A 26,634-nucleotide genomic window follows, 5' to 3' on the forward strand; every position below is an offset into this window, starting at 1 on the left:
GATTTTTATAGTGAACCCCCATTATTGTAGCATCTATTGTTTTTAAGTACTATTCTAATATGATTATAGGAATAAGAATGACTGTCATTCGAGGCTAATTGATGTGTCTGTATTTCGTTTTATTTTTCGCCACCAGACGGTACATGCTCCCATGTAGAATAACTACCTCCCAAGGTATCGCAGAAATCCTGGAACACCAACCAGTTGCAAGACAAATGAAAAGGTATCAATTCAACTGCTGTACTAAGACCACACAGAGCAGAAAGCATGAAGCTATAAAAGAAGAAGAACCCGCCCACCTTGTCAATAAGCTATGGATTGAATCCCCAGCCACCTGAACTCCGAGGACTTTTCTTTCTTTCGAAGACCAATAAGAGAAGAAAACACAAAAAGAAAAAAAAAAAAAAAAAAACAAAGACTCCAAATCCAGTTCCCTCTATGGCCAGCACGAGCAAAACGGCACGAACTCCACTATGTGTAAATCCCAGGACATTTATTCAGGAGCGGCATGGTATTTCTCGGTCGCGGAGCGGAACAGTTCCTGTTGCTGTCGCAAAAGCTCTTCCTCGGACAATCCGCTCTGCTCCATCTTGCTTTGCTTCTTTTCTCGAGACTGCGCAGGGATGAACATGTTAGCAAGCAACCCAACCCTAGCTAGCGACTCCACGCCGGTAAGATGTCGCGCGGATCCCACAACATACCTTCAACTGCTCTTTGTGCTCATCAGCCACGGCGAGAACGTCCTGGATGTAATCGCTAAAGCCAAGATCGCGTAAAGCCCGCTCCACATGCTCACAGGCGATTGTTTTCTTGGCCTCCTTCTCGCTGATGTCGTTGGCCTCGGAGGAGATTAGGGTGATGAATTCAACGCAGCATTCCATGAGTAGATCGCGTGCATCTTTGGAGAATGTTTGGCCCGACGACGGGGGGAGGATCTCGGTGATTATTTTCTGGACCGTAGCTGTAGATTGTCGCGATTAGTATGCGAGGTGCAAACGCGACGAGAGGCAGCGATGAGGGATATCTCCACGAGACGAGGAGCAAGGAGTTCACGGTGAAGCCGACAAGCTCCAGGGACGCGAAGAGTAACGCGAGGGTCATGGAAGAAATGCGCTCAACACACACCTTTGGGAAGCGACAGGTCATCGTTCGCTGCAGTATCGCGAGTCAGCACAGAACCTCAAAGAATGCCAAGACTTGGGGTGATCAGACGTACAACTGAACTCGCGATCGGACATGGTGAAAGAGAGATATGAAAATTTAAAGAGAGATCATAGAAACTGGCGGAGTTCTTGTCAGAGGAACGATTCTTGGAACGTTTCCGAGTCAGGCGGGCGCCTTTTGTTCCCTTATAAGAATGAACTTGCCTTGAATTCCGGCGCGGAGGGACTCCTTCGGGACGGAACAACGACGGGCGAACCACTACGGGTCGGCAGAAACTCACCGCTCCAGAGAGCAGTATATTTTCGCCGAGCAATTTTTGTTTCCTCTTCTTCTTTCACTCCAGACAAATACTTTTCCCACAACGACAAAACAGCCAAAACTGGCTGGGATCCTTTCATGTCAAGGATTTTGAGGAAATTTTCAACACACAGTCAAAGTGATCACTAACTGTAGTAAATGGTACGTTCCTCACATCTTCCCAGTTTTTGATCTTTCCTTTACCATGATGAACATTGCTTGTCGCCCCTATCAGACCTTCTGTGGTGACCTACACTGTCCTAGCCAAACGGACTCACTGATAACAATCCTTACATCCATTTGTGAACTGCCAAGTCATTGTTAAGATTGTTACTGACTTGCTCCAAGAATTTAGGAACCACAACCCGCATACCTTTTCATCCATATGTCTTTTTTGCTTGAGAATAGTACAATGCGTGTCGGTTGGTGGAAGGTAGCAAATTCAGTTACAATAATAAGATGCGAAGAATCAAAAGGTACGGAATTCACTGGATACTGTTTCTTTCCTTTCGTAATATGATGAACACCCTACACATTCCATGCTAAGTATGAAGGTGCTCTGCACCTAATGCTTCTAAAATGTATTGCTTTTCATCTTTCGGCTGATTATATTACCCAATCATGCTGCTCATATATCATGAAAATTTCTATTGCGGTATATGCTAACTGTCATGTTCAGATATTTTATCTAGTAATCTACTCCTGGAAAGCTGCCAGAAATTCTTCATCGCTCCATCTTTTTCTCTCGTCAGTCCCACTAAAAATAATAAGTCGTAGAAGCTGGGCGTAAAACTTACCGGAGATATTTTCCACTCAACGAGTTCGGCGCGCCAATGACCAGCTTGGCCATGACATGCCCGGGCTGCTCGGGTCTCAGCAATTGTCCTTCCTTGTGGGCCGTAGTAAATTTCGAATGGAAGTCCGACGGCAGAGTCGTAGCGTGGTCTTCGCGAATCTCCCGCTGCATTTCGGTGTTGACCAGGCCCGGCTGGATCGAAATGGACGTCACGTCGGGCTCTTCGCCCGCAAGACTCAGACACAGATGGTTCATGGCCGCCTTGGTCGCACCGTACAGACCCCATCCCGGGTAGCCCGTGACGGAAGCTCCGGACGACGTGAAGACGATTCTGCCCTTGGATTCGCGAAGCGAAGGAAGTCCGGCTTTCACCTGTAGCAAAACGAGCATAAGCAAGCAGCCATTATATATAACCCGTACGGTAACCCTTTGTCCCGATTCTGCCTGCCCTAAGAACCCCGCCATCCCCCCACCACTGGACACTGGCATTCAAGAGAAACAGCGGGATCAACTTACAAAAGCCACCAGACTGATGAAGTTGACATCGAATCCCTCCTTCCACTGCTGAGGATCCGCCTCAGCAATCTTGCCCACCTGTCCCAGCACGCCGTGGTTGAGAACCATGCCATCCAGACGCCCAAACGACTTGAGGGCCAGATCGACGGCCTTCTGGCCGAGGGAGAAATCGGCAAGATCACCGTTCAGCACCTCGACCTGCTTCGTGTACTCGTCTTTCAACTTCTGGAGGGGTTCGAGGCTGCGAGCGATAACGACGACGTTGTGGGATTGAGGCGCATTGAGCAGGAACTTGGAGACTGCGAGACCGATGCCTGGATCGTGGGAAAAGATGAATTAGCTTTTGGGTTCGCGAAAGAGCCGGATTGAATTGATTTGAGCTGGATTGAGCCATTGCCTACCTCGCGAGGCACCGGTGACGATGAAAGTCTTGGGCGACATATTGAATAAGCGGGTTTGGGGGTGTGGTGGAAGAGTGTGTGAATTGGGAAGTATGGAGCCGTGTGGGAAGGAATTGGGTTAATATAGTTGACGATTCCGAACATAAGCACGGCTAGCCGGGAAACCGGCGGCCCCATGCACCGCCGGGGATCCTTGGTGAAACTCCGAATGAGTCTAACATTTCTATTTATATTAATAGAAATGATTTATAATATAGCTATCAATTATACCTATTGTATTAACAATATCATGAGGCATCTAGAATTCTAGAAGACTGGAAGGAAGGGTATTCACGGTTGACGGTGATGTCATTTAACTATGAGGGGACGGTGGGGTACTGATTCATATTGTCTGTTATGAGGATTGAGAATGAGGTCGCAGTCTATCTTGCATTTCACCTATTTCAATAGATTTATTTTGACTGAAGTCAATTATTTGACCTGCCTCTTTCTCGCATGTCAACTTAATGCCGGGCGTAATTGGGAACCTCGTTATAGATTGTGTATGAAGTAGCGAAGGCTCATCCTGAGGTCATCATTGGGTAAGGCCATCAACAAAACATCAATCATACCATTCGAAGTTGGTAACTGGCATATCGCAGTTTTCTATATCCCATTGATTACTGAACGAGAAATCAAACATGCCAACCGTTATCCTCGGTGGAGGAATCATCGGCTCCTCCATCGCCTATTACTTATCCTAATCCGAGCGAGCTGGAGATGTCCATATAATCGAGCAGTCTTCATGACTCTTCAGCGGCGCATCTGGCTATGCTGCAGGCTTCCTCGCAAAAGACTGGTTTACGCCCTCTCTTGCTCCTCTGGGCGAGCTTTCATTCAATCTACACGAGTCTCTAGCAGCTGAGAATGGTGGCGCGGAAAAATGGGGCTACATGAAAGGCACGGCTATGAGTCTGGCTCCTAGCATGGGCAGCAAAATGGGACTTCGCGGTGACGACTGGCTCACTGCAGGTGCTAGTCGAGCCGAGACTGCTGCTGGATCGAGTGAGTCAGCTATAGTTGAAGTCCCAGAGTGGTTGACTAGGCAGAAGGGAATGGCGTTGGAGAGAATTAGTGATGATGATACTGCCCAAGTGTAAGGACCTTCCTAGGAAGAAATAATGAAGTATTATCCTAACAAATCCAACAGCGACCCACTGAAACTGTCCACGTTTCTGATGGATTCGGCGATCTCTCGTGGGGTCCAACTTCATCAACCTGCCCAAGCTGTCTCGCTACAGATGGAGATGGTGACACTACCACAGGGATCACGATCTTAAAACATTGAAACGGATATGGAAACTGTTCTATCATGTACAAACCTGATTGTGTGCGCAGGCCCTTGGACCCTACAGGTCTTCCATGATCTCTTTCCATCCTCGCAGCTCGATATACCTGTTTCTTCTCTAGCGGGGTACTCACTGGTTCTCCGCTCCCCCACGATATACACTGGAAGACGAACGGAAACTACATGCCGGCCGCAGCCATTCTATCTTCGCCGAGAGCCCCTTGTCTGGGATTAGCCCAGAGATATTCTCTCGCCAAGGTGGTGAGATTAACATCGCCGGTTTGAATAGCCCTCGTACCGAGCTTCCCGTACGCGCAGAGGATAGTTTGAATCTCATGCAACGGAAAGATCTCGATAAGCTTTAGGTAATATCTGTCCAGCTTATGGGGAAGCTTCCTGATGGTGCCCTGGAATCAAGCGAAGAGAATCCTAATCTCGACGACCTAGAGGTTATTCGCGTAGGATTGTGTTTCCGTCCAGTTTCAAAATGGGGAATACCAATAGTATCAAGGATAAATGATGGCTTGTTAGGAAAAGGCATCAAGACAAATCGCGAAGGAGGCGTATTTATTGCTTCGGGACATGGGACCTGGGAATTTCATTGTCCCTAGGAACCGGGAAGGTTATTGCCGATATGGTGAGAGGGGTCCAGCCTGTAGTAGATGTGAGCGAATTGAGTATCTAGATATGCTGTCCGACTATAGGACAATCTGGTGACGTCGTGGGATTATCGTGAACAGTTGGACCGATATAGAGTCCTCTGAAGGCATATTGTAGTACACCATAGTGGACATGACATGTCGATTCGCTTGCTTGCATACTGAGTGCTCTGTAGACCAAAGTACTTCGATTTGATACTTACGGAGTACTCGGTGTACAGACCAAGTCTGGACCCACTAACTTGAAGGTAAAATACAAAAAGCAATTTTAGAACCCGATGATACGTCGATGTTTCACACCAAATCAGATTCGAGGCCATTTGCCTGTTAATCTCGATATAGATTTCCTCGCTGCATCCTGCATCCTAGAATTCCCGGCAGAGCCAACCCGAATCCTGCGCCAAGACCTCCAGGATCGGCCGGGACGCCAACTAATAAGTTAAGACAGCGGTCTCATATGCATTGGAATACGGAATGAGTACTCCGTACGCTGGTATACGGAGTACATCGGTGTATTCCGTAGGCCGAGATCAGACTAACGGCGTGACAACGGCTTGGCTGAGTCATAAGAGTGGGGAGTGTTCAACTCCCATGCCTGTGGTAGATGGTAAACGATTGATCCTGCTGCAACTGTCAACTCTATGGAGTGAATGCATGATCAGGGTTTTGGAACATGTATCACGGCAGCCCTTCGGCGCTTACACCCAACACAGTAGTAGACCCTTGGCTGGCCATGGCACATAGGGTTCAGCGTGGTCACTGATCAGGATGCCTTTTTTCTCTGCCCCCCACGCTCTCGCTCCATGAGTACTTATCGGAAAGCCGGCAACAGGTTTCATGACGGTCAGCAGCACGCCTTTAATAAGAGGTTTTCATGATATGATCTGCATTTTCTGCTTTTGGTCGGGCCTAGTTAGTATAGAGAAAAATGGATGTATTCTTGTCTTTCTGCTGGAGCAACCAAGATCCTTAGTTGTTCATTGTTGACCTTCATGGCCATGACCGTCCTTGCTTTCGAAAACCACCAACGTCTGCGTGACCTGCCCTAATACAACCACCCCACCTGCGCCCACTATGCCTGGTGGAGTCTTGGAGCCAACAGCTACGACTGTGCCAACGTCAAAAGCTCGAAGATAGCCGCTCAAACCGTCAACTGGGGACTTTGACGACGGCGCCGCTGGTCGCATCACCGCCGGTGTTTTCTCCTGGCTGCTTGAGAAGACAACGGGGGCAGTGAAGGCCCCGCCTACTGGCGAGCAGGAGCAAACTTCTAGCATGACCCGGCGAAGGGCCATTGGAAAATACCTGCCAACAATCAGATTCCCGGACTGCGTCATACTTGGTGCGAGCGAATTAAGGTAAACTGCTACACTGATAATATTAACGTTATAATTCATACCATTGCGTGCATTTTACGCTTCATATGGACTGATCCTGTCAGTTCAAGATACTCTTCTTGATGATCTACCCTTTTCATGTTACGTATTTAGTTCGATCGGACGAGAATTCAATATTTGAAAGCGTTCGCTGCGAATTCCGACGTAGTAAAATTCGAAACCACGCAATAGAATTAATTACAAACAGGCTTATTCCTTAAAACCCTCGCCATTAGAACAGCTTACTCCTTCCCAGCCCACGGGTTCAAAATAAGCTTGTGTCCGCTCACAGCATTCTGAGTCATCAGGTCAAGCGCCTGCTGCGCATTGTCCAATCCTCCCTCCACAACCTGCGCTCTTGTCGGCACAACCAACCCACTCTGCAATCCATTGGGCAAATACTCTTCAAAAAGCCAACGAGCAATTTCTCGATTCGCTTCGTCCTCAAATGCCCGGCTATACGGCGCAAACAGCCTCTCCACATTATCCGGCATCGGGTCTTCCCCTCCGATAGGTGGAATCAAACTGTTGTACTTCCCGCCGCCGATCGAAGATATGTACTTGATCAAGATGTTCGTCACTGGTGGTAATCCGATCGTGTCGAAGATGCTGTCAAAGGGACCCTGACTGCGAAGTTCTTCGACGATTGTCTCTGCCGGCGCCGTATGGTCGATGATATAAGCCGGGTTCAGGGACTCCACGAATTCGCGATTCTGCGGCGACGAGGTCGTCACGACAGTGTATCCTGCTGTGACAGCATACCGTACGGCCAGCCCGCCAGTGGAGCTGGAGCCTCCATAGATCAAGACCTTCTTGCTCTTGGGTTCTGGTTTGCCCGAGAGAGGTGGCCGATCCAACCCCAAATAAATCGACAACGCAGACACCACTGCGGCGAGGTTCACAATAGAGGTGGCCGCTCCTTGGAGGTCGACGTCGGGTGCGATCTTGGAACTGGAGGACACCGACGCCAGGGCGTATTTCTGATAAGACCCGAAGCGAGGATCTCCGACTGCTTTGGCCCCTCGATTACTTGCGATCCGGTCACCGGGCTTATAGCTAGTTACGTTGGGACCGATGGATTGGACTGTACCGGCGAAGGACTGGCCTAGGATGTTGGGATAGGGGATAGGGTGGGTGCCGAATCTGATGAGTTCATTAGTGTATTTGTATTAGAGGAGGTTGGAGACAAAGAAAGGTTGGTGGATGTTCTTACGTTTGAATCTTCGACTCGATGGGACTGAAGGCGATCAGATCGACTTTCACAAGCACCTCATTCTCACCGGGGATTGGGATCTCGGCTTCGTCGAGCACGAGTCGGCCGTGCTTCTCTTTGATCCAGGCTGCTTGGTTGGACATTTTGATTGTTTTGTTCTTAGAAGAAGTAATGCTGTATGCAAGAAGTTTTTCTGTGATTGTTAATATTGAGAATGTTTCCATCTATGTTCTTTTTATACACTACATCAGAAGAACTGCTAGACCTTCATCTCGGCATCAACCACATTCACCATTAATAATTCCGACGCCGAAGCCGAGCACATTTGTACACGAGGTGTTTAGATTGACGTATGTTTCCTGTAATAGACAACCACTAGCCTTACCAATCAGGTATCTTTATACGAGCTACGGGTAAGTTACCTTAACTAACGGCGCTGCTGCTTACTGACATTAATCAGCCAAGGCCTGGACGGAAAGCCGATGCTCCGAGCGTCCGATTTGAGGGGACAGTGCGAGTAAGCATACATTACGCCACTGCGAGATAGTTGCACTAAGCCTGAATAGTGCACGGATGGTAAGTAACATCTAATCGCTTAACTATGGCATCATATTATTGTTGGCTCATTTATTAGCACATTACTGCGCTCGGTTTTCGGATTTAAGAGGTTATGCTTGGACCCTCAGCATATTGCTTTCCTCTGATTTTGGCAGTGGAGATTGATTCCATCTTTTGAGGTTTTCTGTCTAGATGGGATGTGAGTGGAAGTTGATAGATGTACATTTGTAGCGGTTCCTTCTCAATGGTAGAAATGTATGGTTTTACTGGCTCGTACATCAGTAAGCTAAATAATTATATCCTGAGAGATTCTAATAACTGGCGGGTGTGACACTCAATTGACCCCCATCGGTAATCAAAGAGTTTTCATTACAGTATGCATAGTAGACAATTTCTTTTCAATGCAAGCTGACCGGAGATAGAAGGAACCCCAATTTGGATTATCCAGTTTGTTGCATTCGCTTTTGTACTTCCGGATCAAAACAGCCCTTTTCCATCCATGAAAGCTGCAGCTACGACTCAATTATACTTGATCAGGTATGTTATCTTGCATTAATTCTTGGTTACCGTTGGGTGTAGCCACCATCCACACAAAGTGCAAATCCAGTTATGAATGAGCTTCTTCCGCCCGACAGGAATAAGACACCATCTGCAACTTCTTGAGGAGTCCCGAATCGCTTCATAGGAACTTTGTGCGCCAGCGCTTCTTGGCTAGTTCTTTGAATGAGCTCATCACTCGCAGCCATTGGTGTGTCAATGTAGCCCGGGCATATCGTGTTTATTCTCAGGCCCTTGTCTGCGTAATCCTCAGATGCCGTCCTCGTCAATCCCAGCACACCGTGCTTGGCTGCGATATAGCCAGTCGACATAGGCTTGCCGACAAGGCTCAAAATTGAACCGAAACTGACAAACGAGCCGCGTTGGAGCTCCCGACCATCAAGCGAGGATCTAAGAGGCTCTTGTTTGAGCATAATCTGGGCCGAGGCTCGGAAAACAAGGAATGTGCCAGTCAGGTTGGTATCGATGACCCTTTGCCAATCAGCAGCTGAGGCGTAAGCAGCACCCTGTTCATGACGAATGGTGATACCTGCGGCATTGACAACATAGTCAAGTCGACCGAACTTGGAAGCGATGGTCTGCATGGCTTGGTTCACTTGGTCTTCATCTGTCACATTGACCGTGAAGGCTTCAAGTTGACAATGTCTCGAGCGGTTCCAACTATCCTGAGCGAGCTCGATTTCGGCCTTGGTGTCCAGGAGCCCGTCGTTATTGACATCTAGTAGTGCGACTCCGGCGGCGCCCTCCCTCGCGAAAGCGATCGCACAGGCTTTTCCAAGGCCAGAGGCAGCACCGGTGATTACCGCAAATCCAGGGACGTCCATTCTCGTAAATATTTGACCAAGAGTTGATTGAGCAGAGATCAATAGAGCGCGGGATTTTGGACAAAAGACAAGAATTGTATGAATCTGGGAGTCAGACTGATGGAAGCAAAGCTATGGGATTGCATTCCAGAATCCGGTGGCTTCGTAGTCTCCTACCAGCTTTCAATCATCTTCCAAAAGAGAATGGAGGGCGGCTCCTTCTGAAATATCCCGAGTGCGTGCGGGGTGATTTAGCGCTTGACATCCCTGTATCTCAATCATCAATGTTCGTGTCGATGATTACCTAAGGCACGATCTTTATTCTCATGTTCTTCCTCTTCTGGTCCAATTTGCGCTTTATGTCGAACACACTAACGAGGTCAAGAGGGTTGAAAATGATACCCTCGAAGGGCTGGGGCGAGCTGGCTTTAAACTGGACTTTGTGCATGATGGTTCTGGTATGCATCGCGAATTCATGACCCGAGCTAGTGGATATTATATCGATGTGGGAGTGGGTCCGCTTCTCATTTTCGAGTGTTATAAGGAAACTTCGCATGATATAATCGCGTTTCTTCACATTTCGTTGAAGGGACCTAGGGGAAAAGAACAAGAAGTATAGTTGCTGATTGTGCGTTGTTATATGTACCTAAGGGTGTCCTGATTATTTTCTGACACGCGTAGGTATTGCGAGACAGGAGTCCCCTTGCAGAGAATCAGTTCAGTGTAATACTGGAAACTGTCAGGTCGAGAAAAAGAGACAGGAAACATCAAGATTATAAAAGTAGATGGAAGACCAGAAGTGAGGGCTGATAAATCAACACCTCAGGCATCAGGATTAGTCAGCATAGCCGCCACGGGAGCTCTCCAGAATCTTCAATGACCGAGAGCTCCAGCGAGTCTTCTCCGCACGACCACCTTTGCTTCTCCATCGTCCCCATTCCTATCACTATCCCATCCTCTAGTTCCGCCCCTCCTATCCACCTCCTTTCATTTGCTCCTCCCCTTGGCGACTCTCCTCCAGCGGATCTGACTCGGGCGCATTCACATCAACCACCATGGCCAACTATCTCGCCTCCATTTTCGGTACGGAGCAGGACAAGGTCAACTGCTCCTTCTACTACAAGATCGGCGCCTGCCGACACGGCGACCGATGCTCCCGGAAGCACGTCAAGCCGTCCTACTCGCAGACCATCCTCATGCCCAACATGTACCAAAATCCCGCCTACGACCCCAAGAACAAGATGAACCCCAGTCAACTCCAGAACCACTTCGACGCGTTTTACGAGGATGTATGGTGTGAGATGTGCAAGTACGGCGAGCTAGAGGAATTGGTGGTTTGCGATAACAACAATGACCGTGAGTTTTCCGGACCCCCTAGCATCCCTGATTTGCTGCGTGTTATTTGAAGGAGTGTAACTGACCTCGCGGTTTCTTCGCTGCAGACCTCATCGGAAACGTCTACGCTCGATTCAAATACGAGGAAGATGCGCAAGCAGCCTGCGATGCGCTGAATTCGCGCTGGTATGCAGCGCGGCCGATATATTGCGAGTTATCACCGGTGACAGATTTTCGAGAAGCTTGTTGTCGATTAAATAGTGGCGAGGGCTGTGTACGAGGGGGATTCTGCAATTTCATTCACCGGAAGGACCCCAGCAATGAGCTCGACCGGGACATTCGTCTCAGCACGAAGAAGTGGCTGAAGGAACGGGGCCGGGACGCCCGCAGCGTCAGTCGCAGTCCGAGCCCCGAGCCGACGAGGCGGAGATTTTAGATCTGAGAATCTTCCTAGCGGTGGCGGTGCTTATTACTTGAGAAAGAGAATCTGCTGTTGTTTCCGTCTGTTGTGGGCGTTGGGGGATAATGGCCTTTCTTTGTCATCTGTACTATTCCCTTCTTCATATTTTGTGTGCTGCATCTTCTTTTCTTGTTCTAATTGCTATGATATCAAGCTCTGGTTGTGATATTCATGATATGCTTCCTTTTAGTTGTCGAGGGTGGAATCTCCGTAGAAACCAATTAAAGGCGGAAAGTCTTGGCACTTTGGAGAACAACGCGGGGCGCGTCCACCGCGTTTTCTTTGTCTTCCAAAAAGTCATCGTCACAGCTCCATTTCTCCGATAGCTTGGAATTTCAGACCACCAAGACGCTCGAGATCCACAATGACAGAGCGCTATAATGATGGCCACCGCGCCTTCCTTCAAGCCTTCATGGCCCGATCAACCATGACCGTCGAGGAAGCCCATGCCGTCCTGGCCGCCATCTTTTCGGTCAATGGTAATCACTTCTTTGCCTTCTCTTTTCGGGGCGCAGAATTTCCTCTCTATTTCGGAATAGCTCGCTGATCGCTGACCTGTCCTGGATATAGAAAAAGAACGCGTCTCCCCGGAAGACATCTCAGAAGATGATTTCTCCTCGTACATCGCGGCAGCGAACAGCGCCATCTCGCCATTCGATCTCGAAATCCGAAGCACCTTGACTCAATCAACGATAGATCCCGACGCGACTACGAACCGAAGACCGGAGCGAATCTACGCGCTCGTCAACACAACCAGCGACGCCCTGATCCAGCTCGCGACGACCTATTCCGCCGATGAAATCGCCTTCGTGAAGCGCGTCCTGGACGCTATGTTCGACACGCACAACACGCGACGATCCGAGGCGATGGTCGTCAGTGGCATCCAGGCTATTCAGCTGGCCAAGGCATCAGCAGGGGATTCCAATCGCCGGGAATCGAACATGGACTCGCAGACACAGACACAGACGCAGACACAAGGCGGGGCAGCCCAGTCGCTGAGCATGTCGCAGGCTGAAACTGTTCTCCGACAACTTGTCAATGATGGATGGTTTGAGAAGAGTCGCAAGGGTTACTATAGTCTGAGTCCGCGCGGGTTGATGGAGCTACGGGGCTGGTTGGTGGCGACGTATAACGACGAGAACGAGGATGGGGGGAGAATGGAGAAGGTTAAGTTCTGCGCAGCTTGCAGGGATATCATTACGGTGGTGCGTGCGCTTATTTTTAATGTCTTGGCCTTGTTTAAAAGACATGACTGTTGCTAACTGACGGTTTGCTTGGTATAGGGACAACGCTGTGCGAATCGCGACTGCAAAGGCCGACTGCATGATCATTGTGTTCAGAATTTCTTCCGCGTGCAGCAGGCGGAACAGTGTCCTGTCTGTAAGGCCGCGTGGCCCGGGGACAAGTTCGTTGGAGAGAGGGCGATCACTTCCACAGAGCAGTCCACGCAGAATCGGAGACGGAACACTGATACGCAGCGACAAAGCGGAGTCAGATCGAGCTCTCAGCTACCCAGCACGAATGCCAACGATGAGGAGGACGCAGACAGTGATTGAACGAGTGGTGGACTGATCTGCTATGAATCTGGTCCTATACGGTAGATTCTTCACCTTCATCACATAAATGACGCCCGGAGAGAGCACATAAGTACAGATGGTATACACACTGGCAGCGGCCTCTCCATCATCTGGATCGCGTCGAGAACTTGACGCCCGGAATCGCGAGCCCAGGACGGACTGCTATAAAGTAGTCACATCAGAGCGCCGGGCTCTGAATTTACGGATGGGCCGGAGCTATGACTGGTCTGATTTCGTGAGCTTTGTCCAGCCGCGACAGGCCCCGGCAATTTAGGTAGTCACTACACCCATAGGGTCTACTTCTACTATATGAGTTAAATTTCACGGGAATATCTTCTACATAGGCTCGAGCTAGAATAACATGGAACACAACCAAGAGTCAAAAAATCAACTCGCGTCGGCTACATGGCATGTAACTTTGTGTTGACCAACGTAAGATCATTTCCTGACTCAATGATACCATTGAATTCCATAACGACTTCGGCAATTCCCTTGCTCAGTCGTAGAAATCAAGCTAGATACCTTCCTAACAGTTAAGATAATAACTCTTCAGCTAACCAACATCTCGAGTTTAGGACCATGATTGCAATTATAAGATACATTATTTCTCTGGATTATTTTTGCGGAACATGATCCTATTCAGCCTACTTTTATTAAATCAAGCATGCAATCAATTGAGAGCTGAGCCCAAAAGCCGAGATTCAGGTCTGGGTTGGATTGGACTCACCGGCTCTACTAGGTAGCCTAGATGATCGTCTCCATATGCACAGGTACTTCGTGAAGCGGAATATAATCTCCTCTGGATGGAGCCAATGATTCCCCACTAAGCAAGCATTGAACTGGGTTCTTACTACACAAAATACCATGCCTAGTTATGCGACAGTGCGCTTACAAAGGATTCGGCGAGCTCTCGAGAAAGAGCCATTGGTACTCTTCAGCTGTCCGAACCGGTGATTTCATCCACTGTGCTGGCCAAGGTAGGTACTCCATCCATCCCCATTCCATATGATTAGCTATACAAGAAGCAATTGCTAATCCACGTCTCAGGTGGCTACCTTAACGAGTCAGGTACACAGCCGAACACCATCGTTGAGCAGATCGACCAGGCCTTCATCAATAACGATACCGCTCTAGAGGATGCAGGCAGCAAGGGCTGGTCCCAGGTTTACCGCGTGAATTCTTTCCACATCTCTTTGGACGCCGTGAGCCAGGATGCGATGGCTCGAAACTTCCGGAAGTGGATGCCAGATAACCATCCCACGTGGACATGTGTACAGGTCGGTCGTCTGGGGGGTGAGAATATGTGGGTTAAAATTGAGGTTTCAGCTTATGATCCAGAGGGGGCGAAGGAAACGGGCACAAGCCCGGTTTGTCAGGCCTAGGTCACTTTGGGAGTGAGGATGGGCCTTTTGAGTATATACTTTTAAGGACATTGACGCGATTATAGGACATTTCTGAAGTGCTTGATGTGACAATCAAGTCGACGGTGTTTTCAAAGTGGACAAATTTATAGCGACATGGCCCATCTCCCATGGTGAATCACATCCATTCAACGGCGTTACTGGACCTTCATGTGAATTTATAAGTACTTTGTCTCAGTAGCTGAATAGACCCACCGTCACTTATACACCTCCGTTGCGTATCTCCTCAAATGTCGTTTTAATCAAGGCCTTGAAGTCTTCAGTATGGATGGGCTTCCAACCCAATCCAAATGCCCTGCGAGGTAGGGAGCTCGAACTAGCGCCTCAATCAATATTGAATGACTCCATGCATGAAGAAAAGCACAGGAAACCATACCTTGATGCAAAGCAAGCCTCCGCGAATTTCACATCTCCATCCGCAAACTTAACAGCTCCTTCTTCCAAGCTTATAGACCTCGGAACTGGCGATTGTAGAACCCCCATACCGAAGCCCGCTTTCCCAATGAGATTTGCAACACCAACCCACTGATGGTTCCCAGTGTTCGTAAAGTAATAGCCCTGTCGGCCCGAAGGAGCCGTCTCGCCCGCAACTACCTTTGTGGCTAGCAGGCTAAACAGACGTGCTAGGTCTGTGACGTGGACGTGGCCTAATTGATACTCGCCAGTACCGATATACTCAGCATGACCACTTTTGATGGCGCTTCTTATCAGAGTGGGGATCTGATGGGATTGTTTCTTGAATAGTCCCGTGCCATTTCCGTAGACTGTGGGTGGCATGACGATGTAGGTTTTCACGTTGAATCGGATACCTTCCTCAACGACCACGACATCTGCAACTCTCTGTCCGTAAGGGTCTTCTTCTGCGCGGGACTTTTCGTAATCAAAGAGGTCGTCATCTTCGTCTGAGAAGCTCCTCAGCTGGTACGGTGATGGCGTGATGGCTGGGACGGCAATGTTCGTTGTTCCGGAGAGCTGAAAGGAACCAGTGCCCAATATTAGTGAAATGCCAAATTTTAATAAGAAGAATTGAAAAGGGAAATTCCACATGAAGAAAATGACCGTGCCGCCCAGTCTGCTCCTTTCTTTTCCCGAGACCTCGAATCAGAGCTTTGGGTGCTTCGGTGTGTTGGCCCGTCGCAGAATTTATCACAATATCATGGTCAGAAGCTGCATTCTCGAGCCCATCGGCGTCATCAAGTCCGGCAATCAGAATTGCTCGGACTCCCTTTTTAGAAAGGATTTCTGCTTGGTCTGGCTGTCGTACAGCAACGGTGATTTGGACATTCGCGTTCTGTGCTTCTGATGTTTCCAGTAGCTCATGTAAGATACTTCCTCCACTGCAGGTATTCTGAGTTGGTACATCCAAAATGGAATACGAGGCGAATAGAGCAATTGCAACTTACATGAAACCGGTTGCTCCCACAAGTAGAAGCTTTACAGGGGGCATGGTAAGGTGAACAAAGCGCGCGAATCACCAATAAATAAGTAAATATGACAAAGTGGAGGAATATTCTGAATTGGAAGTGTAGGCAAGTTGGGCCTTCTTAGGGGACGGTGAAGAATGCAAACAGATGTATGCTATTTCTTGCTGTCCAGAGCGGGGTCATTATTAACTTTGATTTCAAAGCAATCGTTTGCTCATTCTTTCTCTTCTCCCCCTTACTATTACCAACCAGCCACATACTTGTTTATTATTCTATAAATTTCCATGAACAAATCATTAAAGGGATCTGCAAATTCACAAGATTTAACAGCGAATGATCTTGAAATGGGATCTGTTGGCGGAGACATTCCGAGCGGAAATTGTATTCCGCCCATTTTCTCCACATATTATCGCAATCAATAGTTGGTCCTCACTACACAGGTTCGCCAATAAATAACAGTGAGAAGTATTGTAGGTACTCCGTGAGATCACTCCGAAATCATAGAATATAGAATTAGAAGCGATTGGAAAGAGTTTTCCCTTCTGGGACAGTCAACTTTCTCTATTAAGATCTATAGATGTTCTATGGATGCTCGACTGGCCCAAGTACATCAACAAACATACTTTATGTTTATTGACCAATTTGCTTGGTAAAGAATGACACAAATCCACGGGAGCAGAGTTGTTTATTGTCCAGTTCACCCATGGGTACGTAATGTGACGGGCCTCGAATGGGGCCGAAATAACCCCGAGCCCTTTAATGGGTAGAAGTCAACTCTGGACGTTTTTAAATGGAAGGGAGAAATTTGATGGAACATTACAAATCAAGAAAACTATCCGTCTGCTCAACTTTGAGTATATACCCAGATAAAAATATAAATATAAATAGTTCGAGTTGCATAATGGATTGACGAGGTATATTGAAGCCATCCTCATAAACTTGAACTTCAATTACGACTCTATCGTATTCCACCATGGCCAAAAGTCGCCTCTTCTCGCCGCTGGATATTGGTGGCTCGCAGATACAACACCGAGTGGTCATGGCTCCCTTGACTCGTTTCAAGGCCGATGCCAACTACGTCCCGTTGCCTATTGTGCCAACTTACTACGGACAACGAGCATCTGCGCCAGCGAGGCGACCTTCATTTCACCCAAGGCGGGCGGATACCCCAATGTTCCTGGTATCTGGAACTCTGAGCAGATCACAGCATGGAAAGCCGTTACGGATGAGGTTCACAAAAAGGGCAGCGTAGTATTCCTACAGCTGTGGGCCCTTGGACGAGTCGCCATGACTGAAGCTGCGAAAGCTGAAGGGTTCGATGTGGCCAGCTCAAGCGCAACGATAGCCAGCCAGCTCCACGAGCCCTGACGAAAGAGGAAATCCAACAATTTGCCGTCGATTGCGCCCGGGCAGCGCGGAACGCAATAGACGCTGAATTTGACGGGGTGGAGATCCACGGCGCTGGTGGCTACTTGGTTGATTAATTTACTCAAGACAACTGCAACACGCGTGACGATGAATATGATGGAAGCATCGAAAATCGGTCTCGATTTATACTTGAAGTTGCGAGCGCCGTGTCAAATGCAGTGGGCTCTCATCGGGTGGGAATCCGTTTGTGTCCCTGGCAAAGGTATCAGGGTATGAGAATGAAGGACCCGGTGCCTCAATTCACTCACGTACAAGATTGATCCTTTTGTCGATGCGTGGGGTGATTCAGCGCCGGTGATTCTTGCTGGTGGGTTTACTCCCAGCACGGCGAGAGATGCAGTCGACAATGTATTTGCAGACAAGCAGGTTTTGATCGCATTTGGCCGCCATTTTATTTCTAACCCAGACTTGCCGTTTAGGATTCGACATGGCTTGAAGCTCGCTCCTTATGACCGAGATACCTTCTATGTCTCCAGCCCGAGGCCGCGGGAACTTCCTGTGACAAGAACGTTGGGCATGATGTTTCTGACAATGTTGGATTCAATAGGGATGAGTTTCGATAAAGTGTAGAATAGCTGCAAGATAATTTAATGTATATTTAATTTAGTCCCCTCTCTGAAGAATAAAACCTCGGTTGTGACGGTCCATATTTGAGAGCACCAAGATTGGTTCGGAAGTCCGAGACAAACAGGCAATGCCTTCTCGGAGGTTTCACCGATTCGGTCGGCCTAGTCTCGGAACCCTTCGCGCACTCTCGGAGCGCGAAAGGCGACGCTGCAGAAATGTCTCGACTGGCTAAAATTACAAATGGTGTTGTGGACCTTGTAGTACTAGAGAATAGAGTCATGTTGGTCAACCCATCATGTTGATCATGCCATGGAGGTATTGCAGTGTTCCCTGTTAGCTATGCACATTTCCCACTCTGTGCTACGCACCGCTTACTAGAAAAACTCTATAAATAATCCACTGGATCATTTCAACAGGTCATTCAGGCGGTTGAAACTCAAACCAAATCTCTTCCAACTCGACAGAAAAACGGTTGATATGGCTGAGGCACGTATTAGTGAAGACCAGCATGCGGCGTTGCGGTCGTTGCTACGCCCTGATGAGATCTTGACTCCAGATTCACCGGATTACCAGTGCCGCGCTCAAACCTGGGCTTCTCAAAAGCAAATGAATCCTGACCTTGTGGTCCGACCCACATCGACCGAGTCCCTGAGTAAGACTGTTGCCTACCTATACTCAACCGATCTAGACATCGGGATATATGGACAGGGGTTCATGTCCGCATCCGCAAAGGACGTCTTGATCAACACGTCGGCCTTTGATGGTTTCAACTTCGATCAGCACTCGGAGTTGGTGACTATTGGTGCCGGACAGACGTGGTCTGAGGTCTATCGGAAGCTAGGAGAGGCGGCTCCGGAATATGGAAGTAAGGATATCTCGCTTTTGTTCAAAGTAATCAGCGACTTTGTGATCCAAGGCTGACGTGATATCATAAGTCGTGGGAGCCCGCACCCCTTGTGTCGGAGTGGCTGGTACTATTGTTAGCGGAGGGTTTTCATGGCTCTCCGGCGAGTATGGTTGCATCTCGGACCCCGCAAACATGCTAGATGCGAAGGTCGTCAAGTATGACGGCTCAGTCGTCTGGGCTTCAGCAGAGCCGGAGCTACTGTGGGCACTGCGTGGCGGTGGAGGTGGCTTTGGAGGTAAGTGGCCCTGAGATGGCCCTCGGAAACCTCCAGCACAGGCGTTGGCTGACGATCAGATGTGCAGTCATGGTGCAGGTTGTGCTCCGAGTATTCCCTTATTCTCAGGATATCTGGTCCGGTCAGATTTTGGTCCCCCGGGAGCGGCTTGAGCAGGTAGCAGAGGGAATCGCGACGTTCCTCTCTCAGCCGCTCGATCCTAAGATCACGATGTTTTTGTATGTGGTCAAGAAAAGTCTGCTCGAGTCCATCGGAACGGACTCGGACATGCTAGTCATCCATGCGTTCGACGCCCTTGGTGAAGCGCATGGTCGTAAGAGTTTCCAATGGGCGTTGAATATTCCCGGGGCGATTGATCAAACGAAGATCAACACTCTAGCAGGAGTTGCAAAATTGCAAGGTGAGACTCATATGCCGGGACACCATCTAAATATTCGTTCCCAGGGTTGAGATGTTGACAAAATATCTAGACAAGGCGCATATCGTCAAAGGTTCCATGAAGCAGTTCTGGGCTCCTTTGCTGATCCGAGAACTATCCGCAGAGACCGTCGTCAGAGCTATTCGATGGTCTGAAGAGATTCAACAGCTCGACGAGTCGCTTGCTGACTGCACCTATCTCATTTTCGAACTACTAAGCTCGGTAAGCATAACAATGACTAGAAAGAGTCGCACGAGCCCAGATTAACCACCAATCTTAGTGTGAACCCGCTGGACCGAGATCAAACTGCGGCTGGCCAAGGCCGGAAGGCGTAAAGCACATTCTCCTTCTCGGCACCGGATGTCCTGGCGATGCTGGTCCCTTGAAAGAGAAGCTTTCACGAGACCTCGCCTGTCAGGCCGCCTCCCGCGTTCTCGGTGAAGGTGCAGAATTCCACTACCTGCCAAATGGATTTGAAGACTTTCATGATGCGAGAAAGGTATGATGCTTTATACATTGCAAATTGCGGCTTTATAGTCGGGCATCTAACGCACGCTCTAGACCTGGGGACCCCATTTCCATCAGTTACAGACGTCGAGAAGACATTACGACCCAAAGAACAAATTCAAAGGGGCTGTCAATCCCTATGATGTGTAAGTCGTGACTCTGCAGTGCAGGCAAGATAGGGCAGAGGCTCCTGATCATATAATCAGGGGATTGGATATCTGGAGGGGTGAGCGCCAAACGAAGACAAGTGGCATGGAAAAAGTTTCGTCATTCGTATTGTCTTTTGAGCCTGCGGTAAGAGGGCTTGGTGTAACCAATGTCATCCTTATTGATTAAATTGGATTGATGAATATAATAAATTGAGATCATAATGGAAATTCTAGTTGATGAAGAAAATGTCACTTCAATTGTTGCGCACATAACATGACAGTAGAGCAAATAGCTTGAGTAGAAACCTTTTCCTTAATCACTTGGAAGTCGGCTCTAGATTCCAGCGCACCGCTAGAAGCGCCTGTTCAAGGTGGGTTTAAGTCATGTAAGTAATTATTAGCAACCTAATGATAAAGTACAGAATCAGAATCATGCCCACACATTCCAACTTGGAATATGGAAACCAAGGTCTACTCCAAGCGACACTGAGAAACCCCACAATCAGATTTCATGACGCGCATATTTACTCCTCCCTCGGAGCTGCTTGCCACGCCAGTACAAAATGAAAGGAAACGGTATAAAAAGACAAGTTATGCACCCCAACACCGTACAGGCCAAACCCACCCCTAGATTGTGAAACATGGCAGATGCGAACAAGGGAAATCCCGCTCCGAATGAGGAACGCAAAAAGTCATTCCCGGCGAGAACTGACGCGGCGTAGGTTGGATACGACATTGGTAAATAGTACAGAATGGGGTTGAATATCAGACATCCGCTAATTGAGAACAGTGCTGATGCCGCGATAGGTGCCATCCAGTTAATCGATACAGAGTTGCCTGTCCAGCCGAACCAAAAAAGAGAAATAGGGAGACAACTGACTCCCGAATGCGGGAGGCATCTGCATCTCTGGTGCCATAGAGCCGTCACTATTAACCACCTGAGACTGGTAGAAACACTTCCAGCACATATAGCCTGGGACAGCGAAGACAACTGACCCTGCAATTATTCTGAGAAAGGCTGCTCCGGTTTCGCCAGGGTTGAATCCATGAATTTCACTGAAAACAATTGGAAATGTTTCAAACCAGGTATAAAGGATACCGTATACCAAGGAGATATAGATGTTCATGACAAGGACGATCAGTTCGCAGAAACACATTTGGAATGGGCGAACGAGAGTCTCGAATAGAAGGTCCTAGAGTGTCATCAGTGTCCCAGTTTCCAAAGAGAGGTATTAATGCGCAAAAAACCTTGGGTGTAGACGAATGACTTTCAAGCTCCGCCTGGGAGTAGAAGATTTCTCTCTTAGTGGCAAGACGCAGGCGTCGAGCACAACGATACAGAATATTCGGTCCGTGCGTCTCCGGCATGAGGAAAAACAACAAAACAAGTGCGAATGCAGAGACCCATATCAGGTGCCATATAGTCCATGTCCAACCTTTGGCCGAATAGGCAAAACCCCCTACCATGGGCCCAAGGACAGGCGCAGCGATAGCAAATGTTCCCCATATAATTATCATATAATCGGCAGCTCTAGGGGTTCATATGTCCGCCATAGATGCGCCTCCAGTGGCAAGGGCAGGGGAGCCAAAAAGCCCAGTTATGAATCGAAAAGCCAGAAGCGTTCCGAAGTTAGGGGCATAGACAACTACTAGATTGAGGAGTATAAAAGCAAACAGAGTCGAGAGATAAACAGGATTTCTTCCAATCACAGGAAGCTCGGACAGAGGGGACCATATCATGGGACCTACAACGTTGTCAGAAAAGTTCAAAGAGACAAAGTGATCTCCAGCAGGGTAAAGCATACCGATACCGTAACCTAAAACAAATAGGGTGAGGCCCAACGTCGAGGCGATCGTACTTACACCGAACTCAGTCGCTACGCCAGGGATGCCGGGCGAGTAGATAGCTGAGCCGATATAGATAGCGAAGGTCAGAATCATATCACTGGGCTGGCCAGAAGCTTCCTCCCAAAGCTCCAGTTCTGAGGATTCTGTCAAGCGTTAGCTCAGCATTAAGATCGGGAAGGGCAGCTGAATAAACTTACTTCACTGTCATCAGGGCCCGAGTCAACAACGATAATCCTGTTATTTGGTGGACCAGCATTCTCGACGGGGTGAGAAGCAATAGTATCTTGTGAGTCAGACTCCACGATACTTATACCAAGCGCAGGCCCTTCTTTCGCTAGCATTGGCATCCTCAGGATAGAGCAGAATCCGATGGCCGTTCAGGACTCGAACCAGCTTTCCGAAGGCCGTGTCTCTCAGTAATTCATTCATTTTCGATATTCGCGCTAGGTTCTGGCCGCCTCCACATAATAGTTATCTTCTTGTATGTCTAATAAGTTAAGTACGAGAGGAAATGGAATACTTCCTATCATCGGGACTTGCTGGATTGGGGTCGGTGTGGTGGCTTCATTTGTATGTCTCTCTCTTTGCTCTTTTCGCTCATTGTCTTGAAATGTTCTGCATCTTGGTATGGTATACTGAGCACAAGATCTAACCTGCATTAACCTAAAGACCGGGGTCCAAGCATATCTTGTCGATGCATTCACGACTCAAGCCGCGTCAGCAGCAGCGGCCAATACAGTGCTTCGCTCACTCATGGGAGCTGTTTTGCCGCTTGCAGGGCCATCCATGTATGACGCGTTGGGGGTTGGATGGGGAAATTCTTTACTAGCGTTTGTTGCATTAGCCATGCTTCCTCTCCCTTTAGTGTTTTTTTTAAGTATGGAGAAAGGCTGCGGATAAAGCATCCATTTGTGTCATATCGTATCGTCAAACCATTTAATATGCTTATATAGACTTGCCGGGCTCTGACAGAAGATTTTACCTCCCCTACTGTTCTCTTTTACTTTAGTTAATTTTGTTATTTCACCTTTATACTCCCAAATATCTAGAATAGAGTTCTTGATAATAGATTAGACATTATGCAGCTATTCTTAGGATATGGATTCGTCTCATTAGTGACAGATGAGCCACCAGCAGTTTGATCTGCGATTATCCCCCCATTTCTAATTTCAAAGGAAAAAACTCATCATCCGAATGTTTAATATTGCGAAATGCCAAGGGCTTCATGCATAATGCCGATAAGAAGGAACATTATAAAAGTTCTTCAATGGATTTGAAAAGCAGAGTGGCGGACAACATACGTCTCCCTTGAATGGATATCACTTACATTCCAAGAAAAGGAGATCGATTGAGGATTTAAGCCAGTGATTACTGATGAATAGGTTAGTCTAAATTTTGAGTTTCCTTGAATGGAAAGGTTATTCAAGGTTTTTTTTTTTTTTTTTTTTTTTTTTTTGGCTTAAGCTCGGCGGGCTATTGATGCCCCAAAGCAGCGGCGCTGATGGCGGGAAGTTTCTCCCCACGAGAATGACAGTCCCTACCCACTACCGAGTATTTGTTGATCATGAAGTTCTCGTGCAAGTTTCATCCTTTCGCCTGCTTCTGTTCAGCTGCTGCGTCTGCCCGTGCTCATGCCACCTGTATATTCCGTCAGTAGCGTTCTCGCCTCCAAGATCAAAATGGATGAAGAGCAACACTATAAGCTCCTGCGACGCAAAAAAGAATGCCAGGATGAAAAGTGCGAGTGTGATAAAGATATAGCAGATGAGGAGCCTCCCTCCCAGCGGCGTCTTTCTAGATATGGCTGGCAATTATCAACATTCATCCTCCTGGTAATCGCGACTATACAGTTCTTTCTCCTCCTCCCATCTTCCTATACGCTGTTTCGCTTCAGAGGGTCTTACGAGACCGGTTTCGCGACCGACTTCGACGACGCAAAACTTCACATCTCTCTCGAGCGACGTCGATTTTCATCGGGTCTCCGTGTATTAGAGAATGGAACCATATACCGCGCCGAGGGAAAGCCTGGCGAGACGGCATATGTCGGTCGCGACCTAGAGGCTGTCGACAAAGCCTGGGACGAACTCTTTGGGCGTCGATATTTTGTCTTGCATGATGAAGAAATAGATCGGCTTAATCAAGACCAACCATCCCTACCAGCCCTCGAGCCCCTAGTTGGCATTCAAAGTCACACCAGACATTCCGGCGTGTTTGGGGGGGTAGAAGTCCTGCACTCACTCCATTGCCTGGACGCGCTCAGGAGATATATCAACGGTCAAGCTCACCACGGCGGACATAAGCTTTAAGAAGAGGGCGGCATGCGAATTCATATCGGTAATTCTTTCCTTGCAAAGTTTTTTTTTTTTTTTTTAAGAGCCGGCTCGGCTGCAGCTGCAGGGGTGCGGCACCGGCATTAAAAGCCGAACGTTGACAAAGAACTCCATGCTAATCCTTTTTTATCACCGGCAGATCACTGCGTGGATCATCTGCGACAAGGAATTATGTGCTCGGCCGATCTAACCCCGGTGACACTCAAGCCTTTGTACTTTGGGGATAAAAACAATCCACGTGGTGCTGGCTTTGCGGGCGAAACGGAGCGACCGCACACCTGCCGAAACTTTGAGGCTATACGGGAGTGGTCTCTCAGCAGAGACTGGTTCAAGAGTTGATGGTTGATGGTTAGGGAGACAAAGTTTTGAGCAGGTTTTTTGACAGAGTTCGCTGGGGGTCCGTGTTATCTATTGTCAGATATATACTGCCCAGGCATGTTTGGAGTAAAATATTCTATCTCAGAACTAAACGTCCTATGTCGATGGAATTTCCTTTTAAACTCACTTGAATTACTCTCAGTACGATTATTAGACTGCTTACTATTAGCTTGCAGGCAGTAATGTTTATTATTTCCTGAACTGCCTCGAACAAATTGTCATCTTTGTATCAACTACGGAGGCTTACTTCAACGGCTAGCTGTGAATATTATTCCATACAACTTCCAAAAATTTTAAGAACCAAGATTGGAAAAAGAGACATCATTCGCGTATTATATTATAACGAGCATCATCTGCTATAGACATGAAAATTATTATGCGATACAGTTCCAGGATGGCCCATGCCCATGCTAGAATTCCTGCCACTATGCCCTTCATAAGATCACCATAGTCGATGCTAGCATGCTTTACCATTTTCGCAATCCGATTTTAGCTCTAATCGATTTCCTCCACCAGCTCACACCATTACACCCTTGATTAGTTTCTACCACCACTACCCCTTCCCATTATGAAGTCATTGTGGCCATTGCGGGCATTGTCCGCCTCCTCAGGCACATCATGTTGAACGCGACCGTTGTCAGCACGATTGGCATCATCACCACGATCACCATCGTGGCGATTGTCCGTCTCATCATGCACATCATGGTTAGCGCGACCGTTATCAGCGCGATTGGCATCATCGTCGCGATCATCATTGTGGCCGTTGTCCGTCTCATCATGCGCATCATATTGAACCACACCTTTGATGACGCGATTGGCATCCAGACCTTTCTCGCCGCGATCACCATTGTGGTCATTTTCAGCCTCTTCATGCACATCGGGTTGAACGACACCTTTATTGGCACGATAGGCATCAGGGCCTTTCTGGTCGCGATCATCAGTGCGGCCATTGTCCGTCTCATCATGCACATCGTGTTGGATGCGACCGTTATCAGCACGGTTGCCATCAGTGCCCTTTTCGCTGCGGTCACCATTGTGATCATTGTCGGCCTTCTCATGCGCATCATGTTGAACGACACCTTTATCAGCGCGATTGGCATCATCGCCGCGATCACCATTGTGACCATTGTCCCCGTCCTCATGTCCATCATGCTGAACGTGACCGTTGTTGCCACGACCAGCACCAATATCTCTTGCGTTGATACCCTGGTAACCCTGGTCCGCATCTTTGCCCGAACGACGGTTCAGTAGACCTTCATAGCCCTGGTCAGCGTGTTTACCCGGCGAGCGATGGCTGATGTTACCTTCATAAGCTTGATCCGCATCTTTACCCAAAATACCACGCTTACCTTCGCGTTGGTGACCCTGGTGCGCATCTGCACCCGCAGCACGATGCTTCTCCTCGTCTTGATGTCCCTGGTCCGCATTTCCACTCACAACACGCTGCTTTTCTCCGCGTTGATGATCGTCACCAATGTTGTCGTAATTGGGGCCATTGTGGACTTGAGGGTCATGAACTTGGGGTACAGAGTCGTGGGGGGCGCTAGTCGGGCCTCTGTGGCCATCGTCGGTTATGGCATTATCGCCACCATGCTGGACACCAGCATTGTGAGCACCTTGAATCACTGTCAGCAAAACTCTCAGAGAGCTAAACCCCGTTTTGATTTACCAGGTCTGTTGCCTTGCGGCAATCCCTGGGCTCCAATGGCCAGTAGACCCATGGTCCAAAGCAGCTTTGAGATTTGCATGGTGAATGGCGTCAGAAGAAAAGGCAATAGGCTTGGGGTTGTGGTAAATTGTGAACTGAAGAGTACTGCAAAACTCGTTTGACTGGAGGTGGATGAGAGGGTGAGAGGTTAATTCTAGCAGAGAAGATGGAGATATTTATACTCCATGGGAGGCCAATTGAGCACGATATCGCTCGTCGGGAAACTCTTCAAACTGAGATGCCGCCATGAGTCCAAATACCCCGCATTATGCAC

At 48.3% G+C, this 26,634-nt stretch overlaps 14 protein-coding genes across 14 annotated transcripts; 7 read left to right on the forward strand and 7 right to left on the reverse strand.

Moving 5' to 3' along the window:
• Positions 1-493: 493 nt before the first annotated feature.
• nctB (negative cofactor 2 transcription regulator complex subunit NCB2) lies at positions 494-1,238 on the reverse strand (the record flags this gene model as incomplete). The annotated part of the gene is made up of 4 exons (XM_053097881.1): positions 494-613; positions 702-961; positions 1,126-1,152; positions 1,217-1,238. The coding sequence occupies 4 exons, from the start codon at positions 1,236-1,238 to the stop codon at positions 494-496; spliced, it is 429 nt and encodes a 142-aa protein (XP_052958156.1).
• A 919-nt stretch (positions 1,239-2,157) lies between these two features.
• On the reverse strand, positions 2,158-3,214 carry KD926_004359 (SDR family oxidoreductase; the record flags this gene model as incomplete). The annotated part of the gene is made up of 4 exons (XM_053097882.1): positions 2,158-2,197; positions 2,259-2,629; positions 2,774-3,087; positions 3,175-3,214. The coding sequence occupies 4 exons, from the start codon at positions 3,212-3,214 to the stop codon at positions 2,158-2,160; spliced, it is 765 nt and encodes a 254-aa protein (XP_052958157.1).
• A 305-nt stretch (positions 3,215-3,519) lies between these two features.
• Positions 3,520-4,493, forward strand: KD926_004360 (putative oxidoreductase; the record flags this gene model as incomplete). The annotated part of the gene is made up of 3 exons (XM_053097883.1): positions 3,520-3,548; positions 3,971-4,309; positions 4,364-4,493. 3 exons carry the CDS (start codon positions 3,520-3,522, stop codon positions 4,491-4,493), a joined length of 498 nt encoding a protein of 165 aa, XP_052958158.1.
• Positions 4,494-6,137: 1,644 nt separating this feature from the next.
• Positions 6,138-7,892, reverse strand: KD926_004361 (zinc-binding alcohol dehydrogenase family protein; the record flags this gene model as incomplete). Its single annotated transcript, XM_053097884.1, has 3 exons — positions 6,138-6,531; positions 6,783-7,679; positions 7,750-7,892. The coding sequence occupies 3 exons, from the start codon at positions 7,890-7,892 to the stop codon at positions 6,138-6,140; spliced, it is 1,434 nt and encodes a 477-aa protein (XP_052958159.1).
• Positions 7,893-8,870: 978 nt separating this feature from the next.
• On the reverse strand, positions 8,871-9,689 carry KD926_004362 (SDR family NAD(P)-dependent oxidoreductase; the record flags this gene model as incomplete). The annotated part of the gene is made up of 1 exon (XM_053097886.1): positions 8,871-9,689. The coding sequence occupies one exon, from the start codon at positions 9,687-9,689 to the stop codon at positions 8,871-8,873; it is 819 nt and encodes a 272-aa protein (XP_052958160.1).
• Positions 9,690-10,723: 1,034 nt separating this feature from the next.
• On the forward strand, positions 10,724-11,439 carry KD926_004363 (zinc finger CCCH domain-containing protein; the record flags this gene model as incomplete). Its single annotated transcript, XM_053097887.1, has 3 exons — positions 10,724-11,024; positions 11,111-11,189; positions 11,265-11,439. 3 exons carry the CDS (start codon positions 10,724-10,726, stop codon positions 11,437-11,439), a joined length of 555 nt encoding a protein of 184 aa, XP_052958161.1.
• A 388-nt stretch (positions 11,440-11,827) lies between these two features.
• On the forward strand, positions 11,828-13,019 carry KD926_004364 (non-structural maintenance of chromosomes element 1 family protein; the record flags this gene model as incomplete). The annotated part of the gene is made up of 3 exons (XM_053097888.1): positions 11,828-11,942; positions 12,034-12,668; positions 12,747-13,019. 3 exons carry the CDS (start codon positions 11,828-11,830, stop codon positions 13,017-13,019), a joined length of 1,023 nt encoding a protein of 340 aa, XP_052958162.1.
• An 895-nt stretch (positions 13,020-13,914) lies between these two features.
• KD926_004365 (uncharacterized protein) lies at positions 13,915-14,422 on the forward strand (the record flags this gene model as incomplete). Its single annotated transcript, XM_053097889.1, has 2 exons — positions 13,915-14,017; positions 14,088-14,422. 2 exons carry the CDS (start codon positions 13,915-13,917, stop codon positions 14,420-14,422), a joined length of 438 nt encoding a protein of 145 aa, XP_052958163.1.
• A 240-nt stretch (positions 14,423-14,662) lies between these two features.
• On the reverse strand, positions 14,663-15,908 carry KD926_004366 (NAD dependent epimerase/dehydratase; the record flags this gene model as incomplete). Its single annotated transcript, XM_053097890.1, has 4 exons — positions 14,663-14,777; positions 14,838-15,402; positions 15,521-15,798; positions 15,865-15,908. The coding sequence occupies 4 exons, from the start codon at positions 15,906-15,908 to the stop codon at positions 14,663-14,665; spliced, it is 1,002 nt and encodes a 333-aa protein (XP_052958164.1).
• Positions 15,909-16,644: 736 nt separating this feature from the next.
• KD926_004367 (uncharacterized protein) lies at positions 16,645-17,253 on the forward strand (the record flags this gene model as incomplete). Its single annotated transcript, XM_053097891.1, has 2 exons — positions 16,645-16,739; positions 16,800-17,253. 2 exons carry the CDS (start codon positions 16,645-16,647, stop codon positions 17,251-17,253), a joined length of 549 nt encoding a protein of 182 aa, XP_052958165.1.
• Positions 17,254-18,357: 1,104 nt separating this feature from the next.
• Positions 18,358-20,283, forward strand: KD926_004368 (FAD-binding oxidoreductase; the record flags this gene model as incomplete). The annotated part of the gene is made up of 7 exons (XM_053097892.1): positions 18,358-18,745; positions 18,816-19,022; positions 19,090-19,422; positions 19,493-19,662; positions 19,721-19,939; positions 20,002-20,093; positions 20,154-20,283. The coding sequence occupies 7 exons, from the start codon at positions 18,358-18,360 to the stop codon at positions 20,281-20,283; spliced, it is 1,539 nt and encodes a 512-aa protein (XP_052958166.1).
• A 1,352-nt stretch (positions 20,284-21,635) lies between these two features.
• On the reverse strand, positions 21,636-22,373 carry KD926_004369 (uncharacterized protein; the record flags this gene model as incomplete). The annotated part of the gene is made up of 4 exons (XM_053097893.1): positions 21,636-21,841; positions 21,902-22,087; positions 22,138-22,178; positions 22,258-22,373. The coding sequence occupies 4 exons, from the start codon at positions 22,371-22,373 to the stop codon at positions 21,636-21,638; spliced, it is 549 nt and encodes a 182-aa protein (XP_052958167.1).
• A 1,250-nt stretch (positions 22,374-23,623) lies between these two features.
• On the forward strand, positions 23,624-24,250 carry KD926_004370 (uncharacterized protein; the record flags this gene model as incomplete). Its single annotated transcript, XM_053097894.1, has 1 exon — positions 23,624-24,250. One exon carries the CDS (start codon positions 23,624-23,626, stop codon positions 24,248-24,250), a length of 627 nt encoding a protein of 208 aa, XP_052958168.1.
• A 939-nt stretch (positions 24,251-25,189) lies between these two features.
• KD926_004371 (uncharacterized protein) lies at positions 25,190-26,400 on the reverse strand (the record flags this gene model as incomplete). The annotated part of the gene is made up of 2 exons (XM_053097895.1): positions 25,190-26,268; positions 26,322-26,400. The coding sequence occupies 2 exons, from the start codon at positions 26,398-26,400 to the stop codon at positions 25,190-25,192; spliced, it is 1,158 nt and encodes a 385-aa protein (XP_052958169.1).
• Between the last annotated feature and the right edge of the window lie 234 nt (positions 26,401-26,634).

Source organism: Aspergillus affinis (assembly GCF_023601865.1).
Source record: "Aspergillus affinis strain CMG 70 chromosome Unknown NODE_20_length_373750_cov_87_641216, whole genome shotgun sequence".
Lineage (NCBI taxonomy): Eukaryota > Fungi > Ascomycota > Eurotiomycetes > Eurotiales > Aspergillaceae > Aspergillus > Aspergillus affinis.